Source organism: Oreochromis aureus, linkage group 1 (assembly GCF_013358895.1).
Source record: "Oreochromis aureus strain Israel breed Guangdong linkage group 1, ZZ_aureus, whole genome shotgun sequence".
Taxonomy (NCBI): Eukaryota; Metazoa; Chordata; class Actinopteri; order Cichliformes; family Cichlidae; genus Oreochromis; species Oreochromis aureus.
The window spans coordinates 20,635,397-20,652,502 of NC_052942.1; the positions used below are offsets into that span (position 1 = coordinate 20,635,397).

A 17,106-nucleotide genomic window follows, 5' to 3' on the forward strand; every position below is an offset into this window, starting at 1 on the left:
GGAAGCAAAGAAGAACAACTTCCGCAAATCACTGAAAGACTAGCTAGGGGTGTTAGCTGCTAACTCAAAGCTAGGATAGCACTGTATTTATATGTGCAGTCTGTTCTCTAAATGTTGCCATGATTTAAGACCAAAGTCCCCTCTCCGACTAACGACATCTCGGTAGGTAGAACATATACGTTTATTGTTAGGCATTTACTCCTTTTCTGGTCGGTTTCTAATGGCTGAAACACCTATTAATGTTACTGAACCCAGTTAGCATGAATGTTTACAGAGCTAGTGTAGCTTACTAGTGGTTTACGTTAGCTGCTGTTAGGAAAGATAGTTTCTTGGCTAATTTCTGCAAATTTGGCGTTTGTTTAACGACCTTTTCTCTGTCGCTCGCTCTTTATGTTATGGTTGTTATCGTGGACATTGTGGTTTGGTGGCATCAACTTGATAGTGTTAACATTCCCGTTATCTAGCTTCGAGTCACTGGCAGCAAATGCATTGAAATCTGCATATAATCTAGTGATTTTTGCCAATCACGCGACAGAAGACTGCTTTTAAACTGATGCCTAGTGTGCTTCCTGTTGTCTGAACAATTCCTGAAGTTGCCATTGATCCGAAACCTGTGTTTACAGCGGCTGGTTAACGAAGAGGTGTCAGACATGTATACCTCTGGGAAATACAGCTCGCGGGGCCCTGCTCTCATCCCTCGGATGAAAACCAAGCACCGCATCTACTACATCACCCTGTTTTCTGTGGTGCTGCTTGGACTAATCGCCACAGGGATGTTTCAGTTTTGGCCGCATTCCATTGAGTCCACAGCTGATTGGACCCTCGACAAGCGCAGTGTTCACGACGCACCTCTGATCAGACTTCCCGTCTCCAGTCCCATACCTGAGAGGGGTGACCTGAGCTGTCGCATGCACACCTGCTTTGATGTATACAGGTGTGGCTACAACCCTAAGAATAGAATCAAGGTAACATTACCTGGAAACACTCCCCACACACAGACACTCAATTTTCTTACGCAGAAGTCACGAACAGCTGTTGAAATTGTGCTTGCAGGTTTATATCTACCCTCTGCAGAGGTTTGTAGATGAATTGGGGGTCCCCATCAGCAGCACCGGCCTGTCTCGAGAATACAACGATCTGCTTAGCGCCATCTCTGACAGTGACTTTTACACAGACGATGTTACAAGGGCTTGCCTTTTCATCCCATCTATTGATGTACTAAATCAGAACTCCCTCCGTATAAGAGAGACAGCCCAGGCTCTGGCAATGTTACCCAGGTACTGAGTTTTTATTTTAATTCAGATCCTCGAAACAAGTCTGAAACACCTCCTGGTAATTACTTTGAAATATTATCTAACATACCATAGTTTCAGTGGTGATCAGGACACAAAAACTCTACATGTGGACTAATGAATCAAAATTGATTTAAATTTTTTTTTAAATTGCTGACTTTCCCCAAAATTAATGTCTCAAAAATCCCTTTCCCTCCCAAAGTTATAATTTGTACTGCTGTAAAATACTATAATAGATTTTATTTCAGCCTTATTTGATCACAATAGGTCTCTGTTGTGATGCCTCTGATTTTAAACACGTATTGGAGTTTAACTGTTTTGGTAGTTTTTAATCTGTAAAAGATTTACATATTGTCTCTTAAATATGTGCAATAGTCTGTTTAATCAGTATTTTTTTTTTATACCAAATAATACATTGATAAATTTTGAACTTCTTAAAACTACTAAATGCTAACAGCTTAAAGTCAAATACGGCTTTTCTTTTTAAAATGAGCAGTTATTTATTCAGGTAATTAGAAAAACTTCATTCACATTTCCATTGTTCAAATAATCTTCAAAGTGAGAAGTTGTTACAGCTCTGAGCTTGATGATGATGTTTTGTTAGATGGGACAAAGGGATGAATCATCTGCTTTTCAACATGTTACCTGGAGGCCCTCCTGACTACAACACTGCCTTGGATGTGCCCAGAGACAGGTAAATAGAACATATCTTAACAGAATTAGTTTGCTGTGATTGAAGTCATTGAGAAATTTTTAAAAAAGAACATAATTTGAATTTACAGTACCGTAGTATTGTATGTTTAACTAATGCAATGGAACTGATTATATTAATGACTGATAATAGTAAACAAGATGCTCATATTTAGATCAAAGCTTTGTCACTTCCGTAGTCTTTGTTCATTAATTCCATTAATTAATCCTCATCAGCTGAGGTTGTACTAGTACTGGTACAGCATAAAAGGTATCTAGAAATATGATAAATAAGCTTTCATGTTGTCCAAAAGACTCTTGTTTTTATGATTTCTGTCAACAGCCTCCTGCTTGGAGGTAAAAATGGATTCAACTAGAAAACAATGTTAATCAATCTTTGTGCAGAAATTATCAAAGTTCAAACAAGTATTTATCAAAACTGCAGTCATTCACAAAGTGTTAAGAGTAATATTTTGATGCAGATGAAAGATCTACTTACAAGCAGGTAAGAGAGAACATGTTTTCCAGACCCTTTAAGGTGACTGAGTGAGAGTGATTGTTAAGGATGCAAGAGGTTGGGTTTATTACCACATGTTTGAGACACTGAACACTATCTTAGCTGTAAGGAATTTCCTGTGCTCATCCACAGTGTATTTGGCATGGAGCCTCATCAGAACCAGGTGTGCATGTCAGCATGGTTTCACTTTATAGAATAGTGAAACCATGAACTTGAACCATGAACAGAATCCATATCATTGGGAACTGTTTAACAATATAACCACAAGCAAATCAGCATTGCTGGTAACAAAATGTAAATTTGAATGAATGAATTTGTGTTGAGCGTGTTAAGGTTCCTCTTTTCTGGAAACAGCACTACAACCCAGATCTGTTTGTTTCAGAGCGTTGCTGGCTGGAGGTGGTTTCTCTACATGGACCTACAGACAAGGTTATGATGTGAGCATTCCAGTTTACAGCCCCCTTTCTGCAGATGTTGACCTGCCCGAGAGACAACCTGGGTAAACACATGTCACACATTGACTACATTACAATCATTTCCTAATTTATCTTCTCTAATAACTGGTTTCCATATCTTCTGTCTCCACCCAGGCCTCGGCGCTACTTTATTCTTTCTTCACAAACTGCTATTCACCGAGAGTACAGAGCCGAACTGGAGCGATTGAAGGAAGAAAATGGAGAAGCCCTGCTTCTTTTGGACAAGTGTAGCAACCTCTCCCAGGGTGCTGCCTCTGCACGAAAACGATGCTACAAAGGGCAGGTGTACGACTACCCACAGATCCTGCAGGTGGGAAACATAACAATCTGCACTCAAAGAGTCATATTTTTCTCGTTAAGTGCACTCATTTAAAATCTACTTAGTTTATTTATGTTCAGAATGCAGTTAAAGTTTTTTCCTTGTAATTAATAGTTTGTTCCCAACATTTCTCTGCAGGAGTCGTCATTCTGTGTGGTCTTGAGGGGGGCACGTTTGGGTCAGGCTGCCCTCAGTGATGTGCTGCAGGCTGGCTGTGTTCCCGTCATTCTGGCTGACTCCTACATTCTGCCGTTCTCTGAAGTACTTGACTGGAAAAGGTCTACCTACATCTTAATACAGTGGAAAAATAAATCGTTTGAAAGCCTGTCATTTCAACTTTGCATATTTAATGCTTTTTTTTTTTTCTGCACAGGGCATCTGTGGTTATTCCTGAGGAGAAGCTGTCAGAGATGTACACAATCCTGAAGAGTATCCCTCACCGACAGGTTGAAGAAATGCAGAGACAGGTACAAGTCACAGTGTTTAACATCTCTCAGCAAACTTCTGCAAAACTAAAGAACATTGGGTTGCAGTTTATATTTGGTTTGCACTATACATTTAGATGTCAATCTGATATCCACCATGTCGGATTGACATGCTGGTTGCTGGGTTTTACAGCACTTGCATGTCATGTCTGAGATCAGCCTAGTCCTTAACCAGCTAGCCAACCAATCAAGCCCTTGAAAACCAAAACAAATTTTATGTCATGTGCAAAAGACAGAAATTTGGCTGGCAGTTTTCCTTTTTGTGAGTTTCTTCCTTTGCTTAGGCTGGATTTTTAAAAGGCTCTCTGAGGACTTTATGTTGATTCTAGCTTGAATGAAATGGACAGAGACTGCTCACTCGCTTTCCATTTGCTATCTGCATTGAGCCACAATAAACAAAAGTGAAAGCAGCCACGAGAGAAGTGCACCAGTTCAGCTGCTCCTCATTCACTTGTATCAACCCAAGTCCATTTACCAATTATAGTAGCCAAACAGACGTTTTGGGCCAAGGGCTCAAAGATGGGGTTGGTGTTGGATTACGCCAGACATACTCTAAAACATGGTTTGCTTGTCAGGTTTTTCTCGGGGGTGTGGTACTATGCTGTGGACATCTCACAGCTAGCATGGAAGCATACATTTGATATTTTTTATTCACTGGTCACAGAAGTGCTCTTCTGCCTTCTCTGATGATGTATAGATGGATCAAACTGATCACCACTTGAGTTTTTTTCTGTTACATTTCTCTATCTAAGTTTTTTATCATGACTTAAATCATTTATCAGACTGAAAGAAGTAATTTTGAGACAGAATTTTACTTTTATGTTCAGGAAAAATGCTAGATAAAACATGTTTCTAATATCCTTCTATTCTTATTTGTTGATAAGTGCACCATGGGCCTGTACATTCCCATGTTTAAAAAAACAACAACTAAAAACACAAACCTTATTTACCAGAATCGGAGCATCATAGTTTTGGGATGTATTTGCATTCACAGCCACAGAGACTAAGTGCCAAAATTAGCAAAGATGTGAACTTTTATTATAGGTCACTGGGGCACTTTTGCTTAATGTACGATTATCCGGATTATTCCCAAATAAGAATACTGCACATTGTTCTAGATAAACCATAGAGTAAAGTTCATGCTGATTTTTTTTTAAAGCACATGTATAACAGAGCTTGAAAGGGACCTATTGTGCTGATTTCCAGCTCCATACTTTTATTGTGAACTCTACTGCAGTTCAAAATAAGTTCATGTACCTTAGACTGGGCTTTGTTGCAGCCCTTCAGTTAATCTGCTGTCCAGACATATTAGTTCCTCTCCCTTTAGGATCACCCTGATTTTAATCCTACTTCCTTCTGATTGGCCCCTCCTCCCAAACAGGAAGAAAAGCAGATGAGTGAGATTTCTGAAGTGACAGGCAGATATTAAGGATGTCCCCGCTTGTTGACATCATGCAAAGCTAAAAGTGAACTAAAACTTGGTCTGAAAACAAGCGACCAGTCTGAAGTTAGAAAGGTTCAGAGGTTAATTAAACATACACTGACCTCGATATGTGAAACTTAGGTGTTGTTTAATAAAAAACCTCAATTGTTGTAAAGGGAAAACTCAGTGGGTCCATTTAAACTTTTGAGATAATGTATTTTGTTAGATCTGCCAGCAGAGGGCTCAGCAACCCTTGATTTCAGAGTGTGGCGTGATTTGTACTTAAATATAAAAACAGGAATCAACAATGCATACCTGTGTCAATGAAAATGAATGAACAACTAAGCTTAAGATTAAGGTTTGTTAAATATAGCTATTCCCTTTAAGAGTCAGAGATAAGGGAAGTAATTGTCATATTGCGTGGGTTGGGGGTTGGGGGGGTCCAAGCAAGAAAGGAAATCGGGAAAGAGAGGGAGATTTGATAAGAAAACAAATCAGACTAAGATAAGCTACTTTTGTTTAATTTTGTCTCATTCTAGATCTAGTCAAAGTGCAACAGGCTACTGTTGAGCCTCTATCAGTAGCCAGCGGACTTTGTTCAAGCTGCAGAACTCATTTTCAAATTTGAGATGATGTAATTGCATCGAATTAGGTCACATTTAAAAAGGCCACATACTAAACAGCTGTGAGATGTTAACAGTGCTCAATTGAGGCCACTCCAGAGCCAGTGTTTGTATTTACTCCCGTTGTTTTCTTTGGGTCATACCCTCAAAATAGGACACAGACTGCTGATCTTTATTAAATTAGCACAGCCAAATCAATTCTGTCATTAAATTAGAATACATAAGAGAGATGGAGGGAGTTACTGCCAGTGAGTTTAAGTTAAACTTACTCCTCATCCTTTCCTTAGACTGTTTCTGGTTTGCTGACCCTGCCCGTCGTCCCAACTTGCACTAGTCTCACTGTATAGGTATTACTGTAGTCTCCTTCTTACATGCAAGCCTTCATACAGAACTGAGCAGTCAGAACAATGACAGTGGCTTCACTGGCTTTTTTTTGGTCATTTATTTGTTGCCCATTAAATTTAGTAGCAGGTTGTTAATTTTACCAATAGAGTTGCAAATTTAATCTCAGCTGAGGTGCTCCAACAGGTTCCTGTTTTCTTTCCTAAACACAAACCCAGGAGTTATCTGAACTTTACAGCTTAAGGTTAAACAAAACATGAAAACACAGGTGAAACAAAGGAAAATGGGAATCATTGCATTGCGTGCCTCTTTGTTACCCTACGAAGTGTTTTAGAGCCACACAAACATGCTGGTAAAACTGGAATGGAAAGGTTTTCCCGGTAAGCGTGATTTGAACAGACTTCAGGTTTCACTGCTGTTTTTGATTATATCAAAAACACTAATGACTGCCTATTTCTGTACACAACTCAGTGACTGCCAATTCTGGTCTACAGGTTAATTCATGTGTCAGGCACTTGAGAGCTACAGCTGATTTAAACAAAGCCATGCAGACTACCGTCAGCTTAACTGTTATTGTGCACTGCTTTGACATTTTAATGATTATAAACAACAAAAAAGCAGGAGCTGCTGGGGAGTATTTTAAACCAGCCATTACATCAGATTACTGTTACATCATACATGAATTATTTTTGCAGCAGCCTCATAGTTAAAATTTACATTACACCAGTATTTAAAAAAAAAAAAAAAAAATTATTGGAGAAGTAATTTTTGTTCAGCTTATGGATTATTTGGTTGGACGTATTTGTACTGCTGTACTTTTTGTTTTAAGCAGTAGAACCAACAGGGACCAAGTATAGACTATAGACTTGCTGCACGGTTACTGCTCCAGTTGGAAGACGTAGAAAGGGTTTCTCTTCTCCCTTGCAATGATGTCTGTTCTTCCCTGCTCATAAAAATTCCTCCAGGCGCTGGGAGAGGGTGGAGGGGAGGGGAATGGGCCCTCAGGCCAGCACAGTTTGCTTTTTGCCTCCTCCCGGTCGGAAAAGAAACTTTCATCACTGGCTGATTTATGGACCGTTGGGATTCCCCCTTGAGATTAGAAAGTCTTTTTGGATTCTCCTCAGCTCCTCTGTAAAAATATAGGCTGTTTTTGTTGTTCTACATCTCCAATCTTTCATCCCATGACATCGACATTGGCGATTTAGGGAAATGTCTCATGGTTATGTGTTAACAAGCTCTTTGTTTAACATTGAGCATCCACAAAATGCAGTAATGCTCATTTACGCATCCATTAGGAGGGCAGACTCTAAGATATTTACGTCCTTCACCCCAAATCTTTCGGAAATTCAGATTGGGTGGAGTCATATAAGTGTAACATGGCACTGTCCCTTGAAGTTTCATAACGGTCAGATCTTGAAGCAATTTTCATGATTATAGAAATTTAACACATAGATGACTTCCATGCTTCCAATATTGACAAAAACACAAAAACTATGTGAAGTCAATGGTAAATGAGAGCACAGGAGATTCCAGAGTCCGTTGCTGTAGCATTAAGATATGGGTTAAGAGTTCACTTATCATAAAGTCAAAGGAGAGATGTGTTGAAGGAAAACAGACGCAGTCAAAAGAGATTTCATTGGGCTTCAAAAGAAGAGTCGTTGAAGGACAAAGACGTTGGAGAGGGCTGCAAAATTGTCTTCAAAGATGTGGACCAGGGAATATCTGGATTTTACATTTATGACCATGCTCTGGTGTTATTTTTTATAACTGCTCCACTCTGTAGGTTAATATAAGAATAAAAAATGTTTTTGGAGGACATAATATCATTTCATGTGGCCAGTGAAATAACAGATTTACCTTAAAGTTAGTTGTTCTAGATTTACAGTTCTGCTGTGAAAATAACATTTTTTTATATGCACTGAGATATCTTACATCTATTTGCAGCATTTTTTTTTTATTCTTGGATAGTGCTTTTCTGTTCTAGTTGAGCATTCAAAACGCTTTCTCATTCACCTCCTCATAAAAGCACGTCTTTATTACATCTAAGTGCGTTCTATCAAACATTAATTTTCCAATGAAAGCCTCGGGGAACATCTTTGGTTTAGTCTCTTGTCCAAGGATACTTTGGAATGTAGACTGGATCATCCAGGGATCGAGCCATTGACCTTCTGTTTAGTAGATGACCTGCTCTACCTCCTGAGTTACATGAGACGATTGAATATACGTAACACTGAATGTGAATGCACTGACCCTAGGCATGTCATGTTTTTACTCTGGTTTGTCTGTTTCCAGTTTTAAGTAGTTTTGTGCCATTTGTCTACAGGCACGCTGGTTCTGGGAGGCCTACTTCAGCTCCATGAAGGCTATTGGCTTGACAACTCTCCAGATCATCAACGATCGCATCTACCCATATGCTGCGCGTACTTATGAGCAGTGGAACAATCCACCTGTGGTGGTATGTAACTGTCTACACTTGACATTGACGTGCGTTTTGCAAATGTTTGTAACTTTTAGTCACCAAGTAAGATATTTAATGTTCCATTATTATCTTTTACTTTTGTGCTGTTGCTTTTTTTTTTTAGTTCTTTTGCAGCAAACATCTGTATAACCTATAAAGTCCTTGGCTATTATGTGCTGAGCTGCTCAGTTGTATTCCTCGAAGTTTTTTTTTTTTTTTTTTTTTTTTTGAAGACATCTGAGTGACACTCGTCCAAAATAGAGCTTTGGCTGTACAGACGCTCACAGTACCACATAAGCTTTCCCACTCTCCTGTGCCTTATAAATCAAAGCCTCTGTAGTAGAGTGACAGTAGATGCCTTCCCTTTTTCTGAAACACCACAGATGCAGCGCTTCACAGTTTGGTATACACCCAGATAGCTTTGAGGGAGCCAGTTTGTGTCAGCAGTTCTGCGCTCAGAGGATGCCTCCATTGTGGTGAAAACTAAGTTCCCGTATGCCTGAGTCATTGTGTTTGTAGCGAGAACGCTGGATGTGAAAGAATGGTCTCTGTGTGTGTGCATGTGTGTGCTTAGCATCCCTGTGGTTATAAGAGTTTGTGGCTGCCGACATCTTGGCTGGGGCGACCATCTCTCAGGAGTTGTTAATCAGCTCGGTCTGATCTAGAGTCTCCTCCATCCTCCGCCTGTGGTGTAGAGGCGTGTGCATGTCAGCTTGTGTGTAGATGCATAATAATGGCCTTGGATCTGTCAGATGTCTACAAGTACCACATTTTAAGTAGATCCACTAAAATGCCAAGATTAGAGGTGGCACTTGCAATCAGGATGCGTGGATGTAAACAGTCAACACTTTGAGCGGTGGGGTTTGTTTTTTTTTGGTGGGGGGGACTCCCTTTCCAGTTCTGCTTAAGTCCGTATAGTATTTCAGGATTAACTGGTTATCCAGCTGTTCACTCTCAACCACGACTTCACTCTGAACCAGCTCGCAATCAACAGCTTCACTTGACATTTGCCTCTTGTGTCAAAATGTTTTGTATTAGCATCTAAGCCACCAGTCCAGCCAATCAGAATTACTCTGGTCTCAAAGTTTGTCCCGATCCAGAGGGTGTTGACTGTGTCACAGGACAGGTCTTTAGATGTTCCTGCCTGAAATGGGAGATAAAGTGTTGTCTGTATGAATTCTGTGAATGGATGGTGAGGAGAACTTGCACACAGCACTAAATACATCAGGCAGACATTTTCCCCCTCTCCTCCCCTAGTCTTTTGGTGGTAATTGAAAGCACATTGCCCAGGACTGCTGGTGCCTTTGGAGAGGGGGTTTCAGAATAAGGGACAAGCTGCTTTTTGTTTGGGATTTGTAGGTAGGGGGCATACTTGTAAGGTTTTTACATTACAAGAACTGAGGCATCTCAGACTTTATAATTTGCCACAGTTTAAAATGTTTTTGTGGTGTTTGGGACCCGGGCATAGGAAAGTCTTTTTCTCGTTTTTTCTTAAAGTTAGAGAACACTGTTTGAGTATTTGGGCATTACTCTTTTTGAAAAAAAGTTAAATATGAAAGAAAAGAACTGCTATGAGGTCGAAGTGCTGACTTTGAACGACATACTGAAAATGTTTAGGCTGTCTGTGAAATGCCATGCTGAAATAGTATTTTATATGCTAAAGTAAGGTTTTGTTTTTTATAAGTTAACGGAGTACTATGTTAGGTGCATGCTATTTTGGGGAGAAAATTTAAATATCTGGTCACAGGTCAATACACCATCTTAAATATCCCACAGTGTAATGCAGTATATGGCAACATAGCTTGATGACAATGACGACACTAAGATCAAACACTAACAATGCTTCAGTTTAAAAAAACTGACATGAATGCACCAAGTAGTGCCTCAGAGGGATTCCTAGGACTTTTTAAATGGTTGAACCAGTGTGTAAATAATCAACAAGTCCATCACATGTGTATAAAGAGAAGTTAAATATTTAAAAATACAGTTTTGGGCCCATCAGAAAATGATTAAATTCCTTGGATGAGAAAAAAATGCTACAAGTAACTCAAATAATGAAATGCTAACAGAAGTTGTGTAGCAGTTCTCAGATGTCCTGATGTCTAAGATTAGAAATAACCACCTAAGCAGTTCAAACAGCCAAATAAAATTCTTCTTCTTAGTGACTCCTACCACTATCTGATGGTTGATATTTGAGCTGTGGCTTTCTTTGTATCTAATCTTTTCAGTTTGACAAATGACTAAAGTGCACACAGCGTCTTTTAGTCTGTTTTCATGCAACTGTGCTGCCTATATGTGTTAGTTTAATTGTTTCCCCCTCTTTTTATTTGACAATGTGACAACGACCACAGTGAAGTTTCCACTTGCCAGTAAAGTGCTTTTTTTTTTTTATTGTGATGGAGTGAGTGATGTTGTGTAAAAGGCAGTGGCCGTGTCTCTGTTGACAGACTTGTGTTGATGCTGTGGAAGCAGCCACATAATCACACTGTGGCCACCTGGGACCAGAGAAGAAACGGGGTTTATATGTACTTCAAACAGACCACGGATTTACTGTGTTAGATGCGCTCTTTTTGCTGTGCTCAAACACAGTGGAACTTTTTTGGAGCTTTTGATGAAGTTTATCAAGGGTGCCCTGAAGGTCTTATATTCTTATATTTGCCAGTAGCACACGCTTGTTAAGTGAAAGATATGGTTTGGTTTTATTTCCCCTATAAAAACTCCCTTTAGAAACACAACTTGTTGTTTGAGACTGGTTTCCTTAAATTTAAAAGGAGCATAGATTTTAAAGAAACTAATCCCACTCCGTGTATTTTATTTATACTTTTAATAGGTAAAAAGTTTTAAGCAGTTTACTAATGATTGCATTCTGTTCTTATTTACTTTGTACACACCATTGCAGGTTTTTTTGGAGGTCAGTTTATGTGAGCATTTTTTTTAATCTAACTATCGGATTTGTGTCCAGGATTACGTTCCACACTGACTTTAGATGGCCGCTAGTCGCAACTGGGAAAACTCTTTTCATTTTTATTACTGTTCCATCCCATCTCATCCTCCCTGTCCAGCCCACTTTCTCCTACATTTTCCTACCTTAGTCTCACTTGTCACAATAGCATCACAAGATCAGTAGGCACAAGAGGATGGACACCTGTCTCAATTTCCAACTCCTTTCTTGTCCTTGTGTGCTACTGCTTCTGTAGGGTTTACTTGGCACTGTCACTGGAAGCTTTTGGCTTTAAGTACTCAGCCTCTGCTAGGCCCTTTGAGACACTGTTGGACGATTCTTGCTCCATTATAAAAAGTGACCTCACTCACCACTAAAGCACTGTTATTGGGCATTCAATCATGGAAACCATGACAGGCTGGTTTGACACAGAATTCATGAGACTAGCGCTACAGTGGCTTTGCTTGGAAAGGAAAAAAAGAGTGAATGATAAAGAATTGAAAAAGATGCTCCAGGCATTAAAAGCTTATGTCTTTCTTTGTCTCTTTTCTTGTACAGAAGTGGTCCAGTGTAAACAGCCCCCTGTTCTTACCACTCATCCCACCAAGGGCTCCTGGATTCACAGCAGTGGTGCTAACCTACGATCGCGTCGAGAGTCTTTTCCGGGTCATCACAGAAATCTCCAAGGTGCCTAGCTTAGCTAAACTGCTGGTGGTGTGGAATAACCAGAACAAGAGTCCCCCTGAGGGTGAGTGGAAAACATTCAAGGTCATGAAACTTTTCAAAAGCCTATATCCACTTTGACGTTTACTGGGTCAAACCAAACTAGCTAGGTAATGGGAAGCAATCTTGTAGAAGAGACTGTGATTTGTATTCTTGTTCAATTGTGTTAAATTGAGAGGGGTTTCTATTATTTACTTCTGCCCTAAATTACCAGTCTAACCACAACAGCCCTCAACTGCACTTCTATTGTGATACCATATAATACTGAGTGTTAAGTGTGTTATTTATAACTCACAAAACAATCTCTGCTCTCTATCATGATAACTGCCAGAGGACTGTAAATATCGTCAGATAGACACCGACAAGTGTGGGTGAGTAGGGAGCATCACAAAAATGATCTATGAACTACACGAGTGGTTCTAGTTTTCTTTTCCCCTTAATGAACCAATTAATGAACCAATTACACAAACCTCCAACCACCAGTCACTGTGGGGAAAAATGAAATTATCATCAATGGAGTTTGATGGCACTCGCTGTGAAATTAGTTTCTAAATTCCCGGTCACACATGCCTACAGTCTGATCATCTACAACCTGGTACAGACCAGTCTCTCGGCCTTACGAACAGGTTTTTGGTGCCGCATTCGCTTTTCAACCAGTTTCACCCAGCGACAGCCAGCAGTCACTCACCAACTGGTCAGGACGAGTCTGCAATCAGAGGATATTATTAATTGGTCTCTCGGCCTGTGTGACTGAGCAATAAATATGTCTTCTGTACAACAGATAAGTGATAATGGAGAGAGCAGCCAAAACTCATCTGCCCACAAACAGTTTCATGCTCTCTGGTTGCACAGAGGGTGTTAAAAAAATAAATAAATTTAAAAAAAGTAGAGCGGATTGGCAAAACACTGCCCCTAGAAAGAGAAGTGTATTAATGATATGCAGATTATCTAGTTGCTACTAATTTACTGATTGCTCAGCGCTCTAGTCATAGTCACACATAGAGTAAATAAATGTGTTGGTGCTAATAAAAAAAGAACATGTTATTAGGATTTGGTACCAACCAACTCTGTTTAACTGTTTCTTCCTTTCTCTCAGACTATTTATCATCATTAGTTCTTTACAGATTTTTGATAGTAAGGTCTTATTAGTGGTTATTTATGGCACAGTGCCCTATAATTATTTACCCTTATTAGGCAGTTAAGTATAAAGTGGTTAGCTCCTTATCCCACCGACAGCTTAATTCAGATGAAGGTGTTTTATACCGAGAATTAAGTCTGTCTTTCTGCTGTAAGAGTTGGCTAATGTACTCAAGTAGTGAATGGCTTTGAAGTGCTCCCTCATGGCTGTTAGTTGCCTTTTCATTAGAGGCATCAGCGGCGCCTGGTTCGATGGAGCTTTGTGTCCTATTAGACTTAACGAGGGGCCATTGATGGGTCAGACTCAAGCCACCATTCACACCTAGCCTAGATTTGATGTGTTAATGGCTTACTGTTTTTGCTCGCCCCCCCTTTTTTTTTTTTCTTTTTTTTAATTTGTTTTTCTTATACACAATCAAGCATTACATCTATTTTCACCAGTAATTTGTTTTATAGGAAATAATCTTTTGACTTTTATTGTCTTGTTTATAAGCCTGGGGGGGAAAAAAAGATCAAAAACTGATGACAGATCCAAAGAGAGTGTGAAAAAAGAAACTCAGGGCATTAAACTCGGCTTATTTTTGACAATAGCTTTTGACAGGAGACCTCAGACGTGGTTAGGAGGACCTGGAGCTCCTCTCATAGGCTTCCAGGCCTCAGTTACTCCATTAATGGGGGAACACATTCTGTGTGATCTGTCTGTGCCATAGTCCGTGCCATGGACACTGCCCAAGATCTTTGAAATGCTCCCCTGTTGGTCTGCCTCCTGAAGAATCGTAGTGTGGTTAGATTTGCATGTGCTTGAGGTTAGTATAGCGATACGAGTCAGTGAGGGAAGTTAAGCTCCCACAGCACTATTTTTCCACTGCCAGCAAAGATTTCAAAACCTCTTTCAGGGGTAAATGATCTCAAATGATATCTTCACATACTGATTTTTTTCTAATCATTTTCATCCCCTAAATGTCTTCCACACAGATCTCATTTTTATTTGCAGTCATTTAATTTGATTATTCAGTGACCCAAAAATAGCCAACTCATTATCACATAACGCGAAATCAACAATTTTTTTCTTTAAAAGTACATTTTTGGAATTTTTGCTTGACAAATGTTTTAATCACTCAGAATTGTTGATGTTTGTCGCCCTGATTTTTCTTTCTGTTTAAAAAAAAAATATAAATTTGTTTTGTTTTTTCACCCCTGATAGAAACTCTTTGGCCGAAGATCAGCGTCCCACTCAAAGTCGTGCGAACCAAAGAGAACAAACTGAGCAACCGTTTCTTCCCCTATGACGAGATCGAGACCGAAGCTGTGCTAGCGATCGATGATGACATCATCATGCTAACATCTGATGAACTGCAGTTTGGCTACGAGGTGAGGAAAAGCAAAAGAAGAATTTAACCTTGGCTATACTTTCCAGTCATCTCCCTGATGGCAGGTATTGCAGGGAACCACTTCAAGTTGATCCCAGAGTTTAAAGCCATTGAGTGAGATTACAGTGTTTATTCTCTACTGGTTGGGGATTTGACTGCCTGTTTAATGTGTTTGATGTGTGAAGAACGACGACAGGTCTGGAGCTGATGCTTTCCATACTCGCATACCTGTCCAGCTCTTTTTAGTCATGCACACTCACCTGAATCCATTTAAAAACCATTTAATAAAATTATGCTCAGTTAAAGGGTAATTACGCTGAATTACAGGCAGTATAGAGGAGGAGTTTCACTGTTGGTGACTCTGCTTATAGAGGGAGGTCAGATTGACTGCTGGTGTTGAGCCAGAAGCCTGTTGAAATATTCAGCTTGTCATGAATCAATTTCTGCCTGAAAGCGTTCCCTCTGTTTTCCAAGTTTTTGACTTTGAGTAGTCGTTTTTGGAAAAGCATCAGACGCTGATATTTGGACATGTAAGATTAAAACTTCAATTTTGAACTTTGTTCTGAATATTTCGTTTTTAATGCAAGTCCTTAATTCTTATCTTGGTTCGCTTTAGCTGAGTATTAGACGATCTGTCTTCTCTTCTGCTCTTTCCAGGTTTGGAGGGAGTTCCCAGACAGGCTGGTGGGCTACCCCGGGCGGCTGCACCTCTGGGACCATGAAATGGGAAAGTGGAAGTATGAGTCGGAGTGGACCAACGAGGTCTCCATGGTTCTAACTGGAGCTGCCTTCTACCACAAGGTGATCTGAGACAGGTTGCTTGAAAACAAGTTGAGCTTTAATTTGCCGTTTTTATACATGCCGCGTTTGTTTTCCTTTGGCATCGAGCCCCTCTGGTTCATAGCACGAATGAGCCCATGTTTCAACATGTTTTACAAGAAGTATGTAACAACTGAGCAAAAGTTGGGGTAATTTCTGTGGGAAGATGATAAAGCATAGACTTTGGGTTGCAAGTCATTTTTGGATTTTGTGCCCTTGTGGTCCCAGCATTGCTATGTTTTTGTATTGCTGCAACTATTTTCTACACTAGTAATTTTTCAGTGAAAATGTGTGAAGCTCATCTTAGATTAGACCACCGCATCAGTAGTGCATTGATGTAAAAGAAGTATTGAAGGTACTGATGGTACTTTTGCTTAACAGTAATGCAAAAAGCTAGTCTTTGAAAGGCATTTGTGCATTGAGTTTAAAGAAAATTAGCAAAACAATAGTTCTCCTTACATGCTGCTGGTTCACTATGTTAAACTGTCAGCTCTTTTCTTTCCTTTCAGTACTTCAACTATTTGTACACATACAAGATGCCGGGAGACATCAAGAACTGGGTGGATGCTCACATGAACTGTGAAGATATTGCCATGAATTTCCTGGTGGCTAACATCACTGGGAAAGCCCCCATAAAGGTATGTTCATGGCTGTCTGGTCTGGGTGTTAAACGTTTGTGTGGGGAGTCTGTAGCCTGACACAGCAGACCGGCATCTCTGGGTCTGATCAGCTCTCACCCTTCAACATCACAGCCTCTCCCCCTCCCCATCACCCCAACTCTGTCCAGGTGCAGGGGCCCTGAGCTAAAGCCCGACCTTAACCTCCCTTATCTGGGAGTCACTCACTGACACTCCCCCTCCCAGTGTGTTTTTCTAAGCTCACTAGGGCTTATGCACACTCTGCTGTCAAATCACAGGCTGCACACTTTCCTACACCTGCACCCCTGGTCCTACCTCCCACAACATCTCCAACAGGTTCCTTAACTTACCCTCTTTGACCAACAATATCTGTCTTCCCCTTCCTTCTACATGCATACATTCAAATGTTCACATGTTCATGACAAAAGTCAAGAGTAGGAAATGTCCTGCCGATAAGAATTAAAAAGTAATTCTTCACGCTGTCTGCAACAAAAGTTCTCTTTGGATGTCACAGACTTGCTTCATTTGACCAAACTGCTCCTGTTTAGGATGCTGAGCTTTAACAAACCCTGAGGTGAGCAAATATCACTGGTGTGACTGTAACTGTGCTTCTGTTTAGGTGACTCCAAGGAAGAAGTTCAAGTGCCCTGAATGTACTGCCATAGATGGACTGTCGCTGGATCAGACACACATGGTGGAGAGGTATTTGTTTTCCAAATGATCAACAAAGAGCAGCTGAAATTTCCTCAGATCATTTTAGTTTGGTGCAGTTTCAGAACATCAGTAGTAGACTGTGTTTATTGTACTGTTTGTTTTCTAACAGTCTAAAAAAAACAAGAAAATAATTTTGTAC

General features: G+C 40.1%; 1 protein-coding gene across 1 annotated transcript in view; it reads left to right on the forward strand.

The window, feature by feature from the left end:
• ext2 (exostosin glycosyltransferase 2) overlaps positions 1 to 17,106 on the forward strand; it is an 18,510-nt gene continuing 1,404 nt past the window's right edge. Inside the window, exons 1-14 of the mRNA XM_031748709.2 lie at positions 1 to 162; positions 624 to 965; positions 1,054 to 1,277; positions 1,897 to 1,986; positions 2,882 to 2,998; positions 3,090 to 3,285; positions 3,433 to 3,572; positions 3,668 to 3,761; positions 8,491 to 8,622; positions 12,125 to 12,314; positions 14,631 to 14,797; positions 15,454 to 15,597; positions 16,125 to 16,253; positions 16,873 to 16,955. Coding sequence (XP_031604569.1) covers positions 651 to 965; positions 1,054 to 1,277; positions 1,897 to 1,986; positions 2,882 to 2,998; positions 3,090 to 3,285; positions 3,433 to 3,572; positions 3,668 to 3,761; positions 8,491 to 8,622; positions 12,125 to 12,314; positions 14,631 to 14,797; positions 15,454 to 15,597; positions 16,125 to 16,253; positions 16,873 to 16,955 — 2,021 coding nt within the window. The 5' untranslated portion in view covers positions 1 to 162; positions 624 to 650. The remainder of the gene's footprint in view (positions 163 to 623; positions 966 to 1,053; positions 1,278 to 1,896; positions 1,987 to 2,881; positions 2,999 to 3,089; positions 3,286 to 3,432; positions 3,573 to 3,667; positions 3,762 to 8,490; positions 8,623 to 12,124; positions 12,315 to 14,630; positions 14,798 to 15,453; positions 15,598 to 16,124; positions 16,254 to 16,872; positions 16,956 to 17,106) is intronic.